Here is a 14,749-nt window from a genome sequence, read left to right as displayed (position 1 = left end):
GTTACGATCATGGAGCGGAGGTTTGACAAAATGGCAGACAAAGACCTTGTTTTAGTTCAGGCTAGCACTGACATAACCAGCAGTGAAACTGCCTGGTACTATTGGGGCCCCAGGAGAGGGGGGGACCGTGGGCTATCCATACTGAGGAGAGGAGTGTAGATGAGAGTGCTGAATTGGAAGCTGAGTTTCCCATAGCTGGGGGCAGAGACTTTAAAGACAAGTTGTTCTCGTTTCTGTGGAGTGAGGGGAAGAAGTGGTCTGATGGGGAAGGTCTAATGAGTACTCCAACAAGGGGTGAGCATTCTGAGTTGGTATCGGCCCTTACCTCCCTAGCGAGTAAATAGCAAAGTGCCCACGTGCAAAGTCCCAGTTATCGTAGGCTGAGGATGTTCTCAGAACGCCCACCCCCAACAGGGAAGAGGAGTATGAGACTTGGGTGAAGCAGACCTCTCAGATGCTGGATGAGTGGCAGTGCTCTGCTGACATGAAAAGACAGCGACTGGTAGAGAGTCTGAGAGGCCAGTTGCTGACGTAGTGAGATTCTTAAAGGCACAGAATCCTTTTGTTACTTCCGTGGGCTACATTCAAGCGCTAGAAAATGTTTTTGGCGCGACGGGAAGCCCAATGGAGCTTATGACAGGGTTTTGGAACATGTTTCAGGAGGAGGAGGAGAAACCTTCCACCTATATTTTTCGGCTAGAGAGGCAGCTGAGTTGTTTGCGGCATGGGGGGGGGGGGGGGCGCATTCAAATGGCTCAGGTGAACCAGTTAAGAATGGATCAAGTGGCAAAAGGTGCAGTCACAGGACATGATCACTTGGGGTCTCTGAATATCTCTCTCGTTTGTCAAGCTAATCAGAGAAGTAAGAGAGAAAGAGAGAGAATGCGATGGAGACACAGGAGGCCTCTGTCAGCAGGGTAAAGTCCTCGGTAGTAGTCCCCTTTGCTGAAGAGACTCCTGATAGCCCGACCTGGGGTTGTTAAGGTGCTCCGTTCGAGAAGGACGAAGCTTCAATTCTTGTGGGGACAAATACTCCTATTGCGAGGAGGCTAGCAGGAGCCAGCAAGGAGAGAGTTGGAGAGAGCTTTCTGAGAACATTGTCCATTCACCCTGTGTTCCGAGCTGCTTTTGAGGAAGTGCGTGGCTGCACTGGGCTGGATGATGAGCATAAACGGGGGACTGAGTGATATACCTAGTACAAACCAGTCGTGTTACAGCCTGGGGAAGTAGTTAGAATGATGGGAAACCCCAAATTTCCCAGAATGCCTGATGCCGAGGTCATCTTGGTGGATGCCCCAGAAGACTACAACGAGAAGTCATGCTTACCTGCTGGGGTACCGGTGAGACCAGAACTGCAGAAGCCCTCGGTTGTACATGTGAACAGGATAACAGTGGTTGTCAGGAACACTACGGAGAGGGAGGTCACCCTCAGGTGGGGGATGCCAATGGCGCACCTCTTTCTGGGGACAGTAATGTCTAGTGTCCCTGTGAGACAAAGCTGGGATAAACTCTCTCCGAAAAAGTGAAAGTTGACTGCCAAGTCATTCAACTTTGGGGACTGCCTGGTACCTGCAGGTTGGAAGAGGAGGTTGATAGAGAAGATGTTGAAGCTGGAAGATGTCTTTTCTACTGGTGAGTTTGATGCAGGTTGTTCCAAGACCACTCGCCACACCATCTGGATGACAACAGGACACCCCGTTCAGAGAAAGGTCACGGCGACTGACACCTGCAGAGGTGGAAGACATTCGGCAGCATCTGCAGAAGCTGAAGGAATCTGGGATCACCAATGAGTCCAGAAGCCCCTATATGTCTCCAATAGCGGTGGCCAGGAAGAAGAATGGGAAGGTACGGATGTGCGTGGACTATCGGACTCTGAACAGGCGTACAGTCCCTGACCAGTATACTGTCCCAAGAATCGAGGATGCACTGGCCTGCCTGAGTGGTGCAAAATGGTTCAGCGTGCTGGACTTGAGGAATGGGTATTATCAGATCCCCATAAATGAGGCAAAGAGAAGACACTATTCATATGTCCACTAGGATTCTTCCAGTTTGAAAGGATGCTCCAGGGCATATTGGGAGCCCCGGCAACTTCTGAACTTGCTTGCTGTGTTGATGCACCTGGATGATCTCACAGTGTTCGGGTCCACCTTGGAGGAACATGAAGTGAGGCTACTGAAGGTGCTGGGCTGCCTGAAAGCTGAAGGGTTAAAACTTTCCCCGGACAAGTACCAGCTCTACAAGACTGCAGTCTCACGGAATGGAGTAGTTACTGATCTGTCTAAGATAGAGACCATGACCACATGGCCAAGGCCCCAGATTGTGAGTGCTTTGCACTCGTTCCTTGGGTTCTGTGGGTACTATCGGTGGTTCTCGAAAGACTTCTCTAAAGCGAGTTACCCTTTAAATCAGCATCTGTGCGGTTACCCTCCCTCAGGGAAGAAAAGGAGGAGGACAAAAGGAGAGGATGGTAAAGGTTATCTTAGCCTTCGGAGTGAGATGGGATGTGAGGCGTGAAGAGGCCTTTCAGTTGCTGATGAAAGCCCTGTGCTGACTTTTGCAGACCCCTGTTTGCCATATGTATTGCATACAAATGCCTGCAGACAGAACGTAGGGGGTGTTCTGTCTCAGGATCAGGGCACAGGGTTGAGCTCTGTTGCATTTATCAGCCGGAGTCTGTCACCCTCTGAGTGAAACTACCCCACACTCAAGTCGGAGTTCCTGGCATTGAAGGGACTGTGGTGAATAAACTAAGTGACTATCTATATGGTGCCAAGTTTGAGGTGAAGACAGACAACAACCCATTAACTTATATCCTGACCTCGGCGAAATTGGATGCCACAGGCCATTGGTGGTTGGCAACTTTGTCTGCCTATAATTTCAGCCTGAAGTACCGGCCAGGGAGTCAGAACGTTGATGCCGATGCTTTGTCCCAACGTGCGCATGAAGGGCTGGACAGGGGCGGAGAGTGGGAGAGTGTTCCTGCCCCGGGAGTGAAAGCCCTGTGCCAGTTTTCCATCACAGGGAAGGCAGAGGAAAGACAAGGGCAGAATCGAGCAGTAGATTTGGGAGCTTCTGATGGCGCCATTCCACAAGCTCTGAAGACAAAGCAGTTGCCAGAACTGAGTCCTGGGGAAGTGGCAACCGCTCAGCCAGCTGACCTGTGCATAGGCACCATTTGGTCAGTGGTTGCGGTAGGGGACATGGCCCAAACGGACAAGATGAAACACTCTGCAGTGCCTCTACTACTGAGAGAATGACCCAGATTGGAGTTGAGGAACCAGGTCTTATAGAGGCTCATGTCGCCTCCGGACAAGTCTTGGTGCTCCCAGCTGGTTCTGCCTGAGAAGTATCGGAGGATTGTGTGAAAGTCACTGCATGATGATTCTGGTCATTTGGAGGTTGACAAGACCTATGGATTGCTCAGAGATCGGTTCTACTGGCCCCGAATGAAGCTGGTGGTCGAAGAGTACTGCAAGTCGTGTAGTCGATGTATACAGTGGAAGATGCTACCTACGAGAGATACTCCATTGTCCCACTTGCAAAGCGCAGGGCCACTGGAGCTGGTGTGTATGGATTTTGTGTCAATAGAGCCAGATGCCAGCAACCTGGCAAATGTCTTGGTCATTACGGATCACCACACCAGATATACGCAATCTTTCCCTACTGAGGATCAGAGGGCGTCCACAGTGGCCAAAGTGTTACGGGAGAAGTATTACACGTATCATGGCCTCCCCAGGTGGGTACACAGTGATCAAGGATGGAATTTTGAGAGTAGGCTCATACATGAGTTACTGAGCATGCTTAGAATCGAGAAGTCACGGACTATGCCTATCACTCACAGGGTGATCCCTAGCCTGAGAAGTTTAATCGGACCTTGCTAGACATGCTCAGTACCTTGAAGATTAGTAAAAAGAACAAGTGGAGTCAACATATTTGACATCTGATCCACCGCTACAATTGTACACAGAATAAAGCTACCGGGTATCAGGTATTACCTGATGTTTAGGCATGAAGCCAGGTTGTTCATTGACCTCTGTTTTGGGACTGGCAGTAAAGATCTACAACAGAAGACTTAACTGAGGTATTGTCTGATATGAGAAGGGAGCTGAAAAAGGCTTATGCTGCCAAGCAGAATCGAGGAAATAAAAGGAGGTATGATCAAAAGGTTACATTCTCCCGACTAATGCCTGGGGTCCTCAAAGAATTCAGAGCTACCTGGGAAGCACAAGTTGGGCAGCTACGCCCTATGTAGTGGACAGTCAAATGCCAAACGTACCAGTTTTCCAGGTGAAACCAGAGGATAGGAATGGGCCTGTTAAGATTCTCCATCAGAACCACCTTCCACCTCTGGGGCAAGAGGGATGTGTTGACCCAGAGCCTGATCTGCACCCTACCCCTAGTAAGAGGACTCTGTGGCCAGTTGGGGGAACCGAAGGACCAACAGCAGAAAGGACTACACAGGACCTCTCTCCTGAATGTGATACGGACTCGGAGGATGAGGAAATAGGGGTGTTGTATATGTTGCTCTTCGCAAACTCTCCAATAATTGATGAAGAGATTCCCAACCTTTCTCACGCTGAGGCAGGTGAAATGGGAGGAACCAGCAGTGGACAGGCAGGTTTGTGATTAGAAATTGACAGGAGACTGGACTCTGAAGTAACTGGATGTGAAGGCGAGCTCAGCCAAGTGACGAGGGGACCTGAGTTGTCGGGAGGAATCAGAATCAGGTTTATTATCACCAGCATGTGACGTGAAATTTGTTGACTTAGCAGCAGCAGTTCAATGCAATACATAATATAGAAGAGAAAAAGATAAACAATAAACAAAATTTTAAAAAAATAAGTAAACATATATTGAATAGATTAAAAAACATGCAAAATCAGAAATCCTATACATTAAAAAAAATGAGGTAGTGTCCAAGGCTTCAATGTCCATTTAGGAATCAGAAGAAGCTGTTCCTGAATTGCTGAGTGTGTGCCTTCAGGCTTCTGTAACTCCTACCTGATGGTAACAGTGAGAAAAGGGCATGCCCTGGGTACTGGAGGTCCTTAATAATGGACGCTGCTTTTCTGAGACACCGCTAGTACCTAAGATGGAACTGACTAGATTTGCAACCCTCTGCAGCTTCTTTCGGTCCTGTGCAGTAGCGCCCCTCCACCCCCCGCCATACCAGACAGTGATGCAGCCTGTCAGAACGAGTAATAGACAGGGAGGGGCCTCCCCAGGTAGACAGGAAAGAGCACAGGGAGTCTGAAGCTGAAGAAGTACATGATGGGGTAAGGAGGTCCCAAGGAGTCAGGAAAGCCCCAGGCAGACTGGCCTATGTCGCAGTGGGGAAACAGAGTGTGGCACCTATCCCCTTAGTGAGATACATCACTGCCCTGCATATCTGGATTAGACTTTGTGCTTTGTATGAAGGGGCGACAAATTATCTCAACGTCATGAGGACATGACTAGTTTTGGTGGGGGTAGAATGTAACACCCTGGGAAAGGTTTCACTGTTAGTGTAATGGTCTTTCTGTAGAAGCAGGGTTTGGGTTATGGTTAGAAATAACAGGTGCTTTGAAATGTGAGCTGTCCAATCAGGGGAGCGGGTTTTTGTGTTGTGTGCCTGACACCGGTGTGAGCTGGAGTCCTTAGTTCGGCAGGAGATGAAGAGAGAAGATGCTGGAGAGAACTAGTCGTAGGATTTGACCCAGTGGGGGACCGTGATTCAATGGAGCAAGGTGCCAAGGTCGAATGAGGATTTGTGAAGATGAATTTTGGAAGGAATTGAGCTCCAACTTGTGCACGTTTGACTGTTTAATTATAATGGGCCCTTTTTGTTTTTTTTCTTTCTTTACTGACCCTTTAGTTAAGATTTATAAATATAATTCCTTTAATTGTATGCGTTGTGCTGTTTGTTGTTTCTTGGCACTGAGTTGTAACAGGGTAGCAAATAACACAGCATCCACACAAACCAAGGTTTGGGGAGAGAGAACCGTCTCAAACTCACAGGTTTGGCGAGACCAGACAGTGTATTCCCTCGATTTACGCAGCCAAGGGAACCAGGGTGGTTTCAGTTGCAATTGCGGATGGCAGGCTATTGCCATTGAAACCCAAGGCACTGGATAAATTTATGCCTGCATTTGAGAACACTCATTTATTTTCTGGTTTTCAGGTGCAGACAAAATTCAAGTTCCTCAAGCTAGTTGGCTGAATGACATAATACTATGGCCAAAAATTAGTGATAAACATTCTCTGACTTTACAGTAACTATTAAGTTCAGTGCCATATATTGTTTTCTTCTTATTAAAGAAGCACACATAATAAAAGTTCACTCCTGTATGTCCCTTCAAATAGAGCTGTATAATGAATTGTTCTAAATGTACTTACGGATCAAAGACAAGGCGTGTAATATATTCTTTTGGCATTCGTGGCAACTGATGAGAGAAAACGTTTTGCAAGCCAACCAGCCACATCATTATTTTCTTGTTTGATCGCTGAGATAGTGAGTTTCCTATGACATGAAATTCAATGACACCTCGCCGTTCCTCAAGACGTGCTGCTTCATCACGAGCTGCATTTGCTGACAACAGATTTGTCTGAAACAGACCCAAAAAAAGTTGCAGTGGAATTATCAATGATAAGCTTAAATGGTTTCAATTCTTCCTGTAGAATGAATGAGCTCACCATATTGCATGCCAAAGTCTGTTAGAGTTCTCATGCAGATTGTAAACAAAAAAACTACTGTCCTAATTTAGTATTACATAATTAAATAAATATTCATGAAACAAGTTATGGGGCAGATTCAATTTATCTTTTACAAAGTTTGTAAACCAAAGATCATAATTCTAAATTACAATTTCCTACATGTCAAGTCTTTTCCCTCTAGAAGTGAAACATACGGAAGTGAGTAAAAGGATCAAGTACCTTGAACCTCTGTAATCACAGGATTTGATGGCAAGGAACAAAATTTTGCTAAGATTAATTAAAATTACCACACTGCAATATCAGTCTATGTATAAATAATCTTCAGCATGTATTTTAATCTTTAACTGAAAAATTAACCCACCTCTGGACCTAGCATAGCAGCTGGATCCGTGATCGTCAGCATTACTTCATTAACCAGCTCCATAGGAATGTCACCCATCACTCGTATTCTCTTTGCATCTTCTAAGGTCATAGTGTCAGGCAGTTTCCTTTTCTCTCCTATAATACAGTTACCTTAAAGTACAGTAAACCAACTGAATTATTCAAGATGAGGTCACAGTAATTCCCACATTCAGTCTTGTCTTGCTTGGGTTAACTCTGCCTAGCCTAAATTCACAATGACTTTACTACCATCATTGTTACTTCCAATTAAAATGCTTCCAACTACGAAATGTCTTCCAATTGTCATAGCTTGGGTTTATGCTGATGCAAGACCTTGACTTGAATCGACAATGGCTCTTCCTGAATCCAGAATTAAAACCCTCCAGTGGCTGCAATAGGCTGCCTGCATGAAGCCTACTGCTGTAACGACTCAGGTGGAAAAACCATTGACACCATTCAAAACCAATCTCGATAAGTCATCCTGTCCATAGCAAAATAGGTAATGGACAAAACATTCAAAACAAAAATCTTTTGGAAGCAGGACATTTGAATGTTTGTTTTATAAATCAGTCCATGTAGTAAACCCCAAATCTATGTTAGGTTATTCAAGAAAATGAAACAGAACAAAGATATAAGAAAGGATAAGGAATTGAGTGATAAGCAAAAGATATTCTGCAGATGCTGTAAATCCAGAGTAACATATACAAAATGCTGGACGAACTCAGTAAGTTGTATGTGTGTGTGTGTGTGTGTGTCAAGATGTGGATGTGGGTGGGTGTGCGTGTGTGGGGGGGGTGGGTGGGTGTGCACGCACGCGTGGATGTGTGTGTGTGCGTGTGGATGTGTGTGTGTGTGTGTGTGTCCCCAGCGTGGGTGTGGGTGTGTGTGTGTGTGTGGGGGGGGGGGGGAGAGGAGGATGTGGCTGTGTGGGTGTGGGATGTGGATGTGTGGCTGTGGTATGTGGATGTGTGTGTGTATGTGTACGTGTACGTGCGCGCATTAATTTTGCTCTGCACATTGCCAGAAGTTAAAACAAGTTGTTGCTTCCCTGGATGTTAATCACAGCAACTTAAATGTAACCCATTAGAAAACCCTGAAAGATCATTTATCAGGGATTTGCACTTCCTCTACTATCAACATTCAAAATTCTGCCCTGAAGTCACCACAGTGAAAAATAAATTTCTGAACCATGATATACTTTTCAGCAGTTATAAATATTTCTATGAAATAGAATGCTGAATTACAATAGGGAATACAGAATGAATAGAGGGCTAATGCCATCGTGTGTCAAGGATGCATTACTACAATTTTTGGAAAAAAAAACAAAATGTTATGGACAGCCTGGTTAAATTTTGCAGACCTAATTAATTCTTTATCACGTCAATTGTTAGATAGTATTTCATGTTTATTCCTGTCCATTTGTTAAATTAAACAGCAGATGCTTAATTCAACAAGTTTCAAAGTGGCTTACATTCTCACAAATTTAAATTGCCTTTCGTATCAATCTGACTTCAGTGGGTATTCTCCAACTAAAATAGAACTTAAAAAAAAACTCAAAATAGACACTACTCTACTGCAAGGATTCTAGCATCACTTTACCTGAAAAGTGTTAATAATGCAACCACATTACAATGCTGCTAAATTTTCCTGGCCTATTGTGAGATTTGAAAAGACAGATTACAGCATGCAGCAATTACCTGGTGCTGGTTCGGAAACCCCCATGTCAACACTGATGGATGCTGGACTTAGGGTACATTTGATGTTTCTACTTGACGGAGGATGACTAGGCACTGGAGATGGAGTAACAGCTGAAAACAAAATATCGGCAACTTTTTTTCTAAATACAAAGTTTTGTACATCCTGCATTAACACAAACAAAAATGCAACATGACCTGAAGTCCAACCTACGTCAAGAGATGCACACTCAACATACAAAAGAAGACAGCCTGTGAGCACTTTTGTATATCTGCACTGCAGTTCTAGCTTCAAATTAGTATGGACGAAGTGCATTAATCCTTTGAGGACTGAAGCAGCATTAAAACACAAATTTATATCAGCTATTAGCATGTATTTGAAAAAAAATGCAAATAATGGAAATTAAAAAGAGAAAATACTAGAAATACTCAGGTCAGAGCACATCTGTGGAAGAGATACAGAGTTCACACTTCAGATCAAAGAAATTGTCAATACAATCAGGAAACTAAAGAGGAGGGAGTGATTGGGGAGGTTGGGGAGAGAAATGGAAACAAGTCAGGACAACAACAAATTTATAAAAGCACAGGCAATTGGAGAATACATTAATGAATGTTAATACTAAGGAATACAAATTTTCATATCAAGCATGCAAATCAATTCACTGTTGAAATTCTCTTTCATCTGATTCTAGATGTTTCATTACCTCCGTTGGAAGCACAAACTCTTTTTACAGTGAGACATTTTCAATTTCACACACCAGTTATCTCCTGACATCGCTGAATGAGATTACCAGCTAATGCTAAATTAGGGACAATTTCATGCTCCAACCCATAAACTGAAATGCTCGGGATATTCATTGACAGGATCCTCAGGATCTTAAGAAAGCAGACCTGCAATGACTATTGATACAAGAGACAGCTACCTGGCTGTTGTCCCAGTTGCACTCCCTCTGAAGCAGATAAAGTGAAATCAGAATCCCAGATTGGAGAATTCAGCCCATAAATCTCCTCCTCTAGCATTGACAGGAACCTACACAATGAATTGAAATTGTAGATGAAATCGAGCCACCAACAGAGGTAGTAAAGCTGCAACACTGGGGAGACAATTACTCATTTTAAAAATCATACTTTACAAGCTAAAATGCTTTATAGTACAGGTCAATATAAAAACTTCAGCTAAAGTTAAGAAAGCAAGTTAAGTTAGAGGAAATTTACAACCATCACACAATCAAGTTCATACAGAAACTGGCTTGCTTGGAATAAATGTTTCAAAGTAGATTAACAAATAATCAACTCATTGACATATGTTTGATGGCCAGGAGTGAAGAATTGTTCAGTTTTCCAAAAATATTATTCTGAACTAAACTCAGCCAAGCAGAGTGTCAAGTTGTAGAGATTCTCCACTAAATGGCTTCCTGCTGGAGCTGACGTGCATTCAGTGAGCCACATAAATTGCCCAAGTCTGCCATAGCTATTTCCGCTGAGGAATGCCTACACAACGAACTGGAAGTCAGCATCTAATTATTTTCCAAAATATGGTTTTATATGCCAGTTATTTCCAAATTTCCCCCCACCCCAAGCATCTTGAACATTGAAAGATTATGTGGGGGTGGGGAATAGAGAGAAGGGTGGGAAATGTTTCCGGGGCTGTTTCAAAGAAAAACTGTTCCAAGGCTGTTTCAAAGCGAAGCTGCTCCGTTGCAGCTGCCTCAATATTAGTGCCAGATTATCACTTCTTTCACAAGCAAATGCTACACCAGTCTTGAGGCATTAAATTCTTACTTTGGAAAGTGGGTGAGAATAAGTGTTCGCTTCTCAGGCATCAGCTTGTCCTTCTCCACTCTGAACTTCTCGAGTAGCTGTCGGCGAGTTACTGTGAAAATAGAACGAAGCAGCGTCCGCCCAAACACTTGTGTGGTTTCATACCGAGGAAGGCTGTCACAGCTTTGAGGGACATGACAGTAGCAGAGCCACCTTGAATACAAGAAAAACAGAAAAGAAAGATGAAAGCAAACATGAAGAATGTTACCCTATTTACTTTCATAAATAAACACTTAATTTCACCTGTGACAAACAGGATAACAGACAAATTACTCCATGATCATCAGCTAGGTACGCATACAAATTAGTGCAGTGGAAAGTGAAAAAGACTTCAATGTGTAGCAGAGGGTGCTTTTCTATGAATGATGCAGAGATGGCATTGGATCTGACTAAGCAATGTTATAAGTACAGTTGTGAGTTGTGAGACTTTGCTGGAATCTTCATGGGCTTCATGCTTCTGATTTCTGTGGATGCTCTTTTGAAGTGGCCGGAGGTTATACCAATGAAGTCAACCACCTCAGCAAAGACTGTCTTTGCTCTGAGGACTACCTTCGCCAGAAACGGCGTATCAGGACAAATGGAGAGTGACAACGGACCACAATACACATCAGAAGAGTTCCAACTGTTCATGAAGGAAATTGGCAGCAGACACTTCAAGACAGCTCCTCGCCACCCAGCAATGAATGGGTTAGCTGAAAGGCTTATCCAAACATTAAAGTGATGGACAAGGAGGACATTTCTCTACAGCACAAGGTGGACAACTTCCTTTTTGTGCATTTGAACTCTGCTCATGTGACGACAAATCAAACACCTGCAATGCTGTTCATGAACAGGAATCTGAGATCTCACATAGACCTCCTGAAACCGGATCTGCGGAGGGAAGTGTAGAATAATCAGTTCAGCCAGTTGTCAAGTGAAGCAACCAGGAGCTTTGAGATTGGACAGGAAGTCGCGCGTGATTACCAAGAAGACAAGTGGACTCCCAGTAGGATAACTACAAGAAGTGGACCATTGATGTGTACAATGGATGCTGGAAATCAGACATGTGGACCAGATACTGGATGCTCAACCAAAGAACACACCAGAGTTGATTGCATCCAACAAGACGGACGCATTACAGTCACCAGACTTGCCTCTCAATGATGATGTCACTGACAGCAACCTGACACTGGAAACAGAGAACGCTGTCTTAGACAAGACAGCTACCAAACCTGATGCCACTCCACAGGACCAGAGATGCAACAAAAATGCTATCATTAACAAGACACCTGCCGATCTTGATGCCACTCCACAGGTCCAGAGGCACTAACCTGAAAGAAGCAGAGTGCCACCCAAAAGACTGAATCTTTAGAACTGTGAAGTCAGTTACGGACTGTTATTGTAAAAGCATGTTTATTTGAAATATGGGTTTATGAAAGGAAAATTGAATGTTTTGTACATATACAGTTTTATGTTGCATAAATCTAAAGGGGGAGGAAGTGTAATGTATGGATTTATTTCTTTTAGAGCAATGACCCCTCTCCTTAGCTCTACGTCCTAAAGTTCTGTTGTCTCAGCATGAGCTGTTGTCTATTCATGCGCACTGTTCTCTCTCACTCTCTTGTTGAATTGTGAATACACCAGTTAAAGCCATCTCCCACATGTGTGTTTTTATTTAATTGATATGTAGTTGTGCACAGACACAACAAGTACCACCTAAATATTCGTTTCCCATTTGAAACAGTCAGGCACCAGGGATTCCAATGACTTGACATCAAAGTTACACTATTTCAAGGACACTAAGAAAATTACTCAGTCCTTTCCTGTGTGTACCTGGTAATCTCCTACTGTGATGAATCTCAGTCTGGCATTGGAATGATGTGGCCTGCCCAGTGGAATTAGGTGAGCATATTTAGAATACAATTACTTGGGGTGTTATTCTGGAAGTGAAAAGTGACATGGGTTCAATTATCCTGCCAGTGGAGTTAAGAGAATTTTTCAGGAACAGAATTGATAGGATTTCTCCAATCCTTTAAGATACCTGGTGCAAGTAGTTCTTGTCTCCAGTGGGCAAGAATCACTGGGGCCCAGTAGTCTATGTTCCAGTTTTGAAGTCTTGATCCTCAAACTCTTTCTCTTATTAGCCAAAAGCTGAACTGGTGCACTTAAAATGCTGCCTTTGCTGAGAGAAGGTTACTAAGATGATGAAAGTGGTCGATATTTTCCAGAGTTTTGTCATGGTCCTTTATTATTGGGGGGCCTGTTTTACAGAGGATGTTTTTGGGTATGTTACGCACAACACCCAATCTCTCATTCTTTCAGTAAAGAAAATGACAATGACTTGAGTCCTGATGCAGGCTTTTGGCCCAAAGTGTCAGAAATGTCTTTCAATTTCTTTCCTTAAATGCTCCTCAACCCACTAAGTTCTTCCAGCAAATTGTAGGTCTAAATTCCAGCATCTGCAGTCCCTTGTGTCTCGGCAATAACTTGGAAGTCACCCTACAATAAACATACACACAAAAACCACCTGGGTACTACAGCTCAATGGTAAAAGTTGGAGTGACTTTGCCTCCTGAGTGGAACAAATATAGGTTGAACAGTTTCTCATTTGCCTTGTAGCATAGCTCTCCTCCAATGGAAAGACAGTTGTAGCTTCATGCAGTATTACGATAAGGAAGATTGAAACAACTATTGGGGCAATAACTAGATGACTGGACTTGTAGACGAGGCTGTCAAATTTGTCAACAACATCTGGAAGGCACCACAGTGATGTTACAGTTTTGACCATCTCCAAGAAAGAAAACAAATCCAGTTGTGCGAATTACAAAGAGGTCTTGGTGATGTCAACCACAGAGAAAATAATTGCAAACTCCCCCTAAAACAGCTTCTAAAGCTGAAGAGTCACTTCCTGAATCGCACTGTTGATTCCATCCAGCTGGAGGCACAATTGACATGATTTTCACCATATGACGACTCCAATTTTACCATATCACAATTGCTCAAGGTTCTGGTGAGATCATACATGGAATTCTGTGTACTGCTTTGGTCTCATGATTTAAGGAGGCTGATACCTACCTTGGAAAAAGCTCAAAAAGTGTTCACTAGGTTAATTCCCTAACACTGGGGTCGTTTTCTGATGAATGGTTGAGCAGACTGGACCTATACTCATTGAGCTTAGCAGAATGGAAGATGATCTTGGAGTCAAATAAAATCATAGAGAAATAAAATGGAATCAAGCCTTTGGCCCATCCAGTCAACTAGGAACCACCTATTGACAGTAATCTTGCATTATCTTACTGAAAGATACAATATTCTGAGAGGACATAGTAAAGTAAATCAGGAATTTCAGAAGGATGTGAGGGGCAGAGGTGCGAGATGTGGTGCATTCTGGGAAATGTTGTTCCCCTTTTGGGAGAATCTTACTTAAAAAGGATCACCTAATGAAGAGAGACACAAGGAAGAATTTCTTTTCTGAGGGTTATGAATTTTTGGAAATGTTTACTGAAGGAGCACTGTGAACACAATCTCTAAAAACTAATAAAAATGCATTGCACTAGTGAGTTTACAGAGAAGATTTAAAGGTATGCAGCAAAGACTAGAAAACTGTAGCCACTAGGAAAATTGCATAAGCCTTTGGAATAGAGGTTATGGAGAGCCTTGTGTGGAGGTGTGAAAATTGTAAAAGCTCCAAGTAGGAAAAAAGGACCAATTTCCTTTAGCAGTTGATTTAAAAACCAAGCAATATTGATTTTAATCAGTGATAGGGGGAATTGGAGGCAGGATGGGAAATTTTTTTCCACACCGATGCTGTAAAAGGTATGGAATGCAATGCCCCTAAGAGTGGAACAAGCTGAAACTCTCATCACGTGCTAAATACGTCTATATACATTCAGAGGCCACTTTATTAAGTATCTCCTGTACCTAATAGAGTAGCCACTAAGTGTATGTTTGTGGTCTTCTGTGGCTATAGACCATCCATTTCAAGGTTTAACTTGCTGTGCATTCAAAGATGCTCTTCTGCACACCACTGCTGTAACACATGTTTATTCAAGTTACAGTCACCTAGCTGTCAGCTTGAATCAGTCTGGCCATCCTCCTCTGACCTCTCTCATTAACAAGACATTTTCACCCACAGAACTGCTGCTCACTAGATGTATTTTTTTGTTTCTCGGCACCATTTT

At 43.5% G+C, this 14,749-nt stretch overlaps 1 protein-coding gene across 2 annotated transcripts in view; it reads right to left on the bottom strand.

Annotated features, from left to right (window-relative positions):
• The window catches only part of kat2a (K(lysine) acetyltransferase 2A), a 68,011-nt gene that overhangs the window by 34,154 nt on the left and 19,108 nt on the right, over positions 1–14,749 (bottom strand). Inside the window, exons 6-10 of one of the 2 annotated variants that reach the window (XM_072249029.1) lie at positions 10,551–10,742; positions 9,692–9,798; positions 8,772–8,882; positions 7,055–7,191; positions 6,376–6,584 (exon numbers count right to left, since the gene is read on the bottom strand). In XM_072249029.1, coding sequence (XP_072105130.1) covers positions 6,376–6,584; positions 7,055–7,191; positions 8,772–8,882; positions 9,692–9,798; positions 10,551–10,742 — 756 coding nt within the window. Of the gene's footprint in view, positions 1–6,375; positions 6,585–7,054; positions 7,207–8,771; positions 8,883–9,691; positions 9,799–10,550; positions 10,743–14,749 lie in introns of both variants that reach the window. The other variant, XM_072249030.1, reaches the window with a different exon arrangement.

The sequence above is a fragment of the Mobula birostris genome, chromosome X (genome assembly GCF_030028105.1).
Source record: "Mobula birostris isolate sMobBir1 chromosome X, sMobBir1.hap1, whole genome shotgun sequence".
NCBI lineage: Eukaryota > Metazoa > Chordata > Chondrichthyes > Myliobatiformes > Myliobatidae > Mobula > Mobula birostris.
The sequence above is the reverse complement of the archived record's forward strand: the minus strand, read 5'-3'. Positions and strand labels throughout refer to the sequence as shown.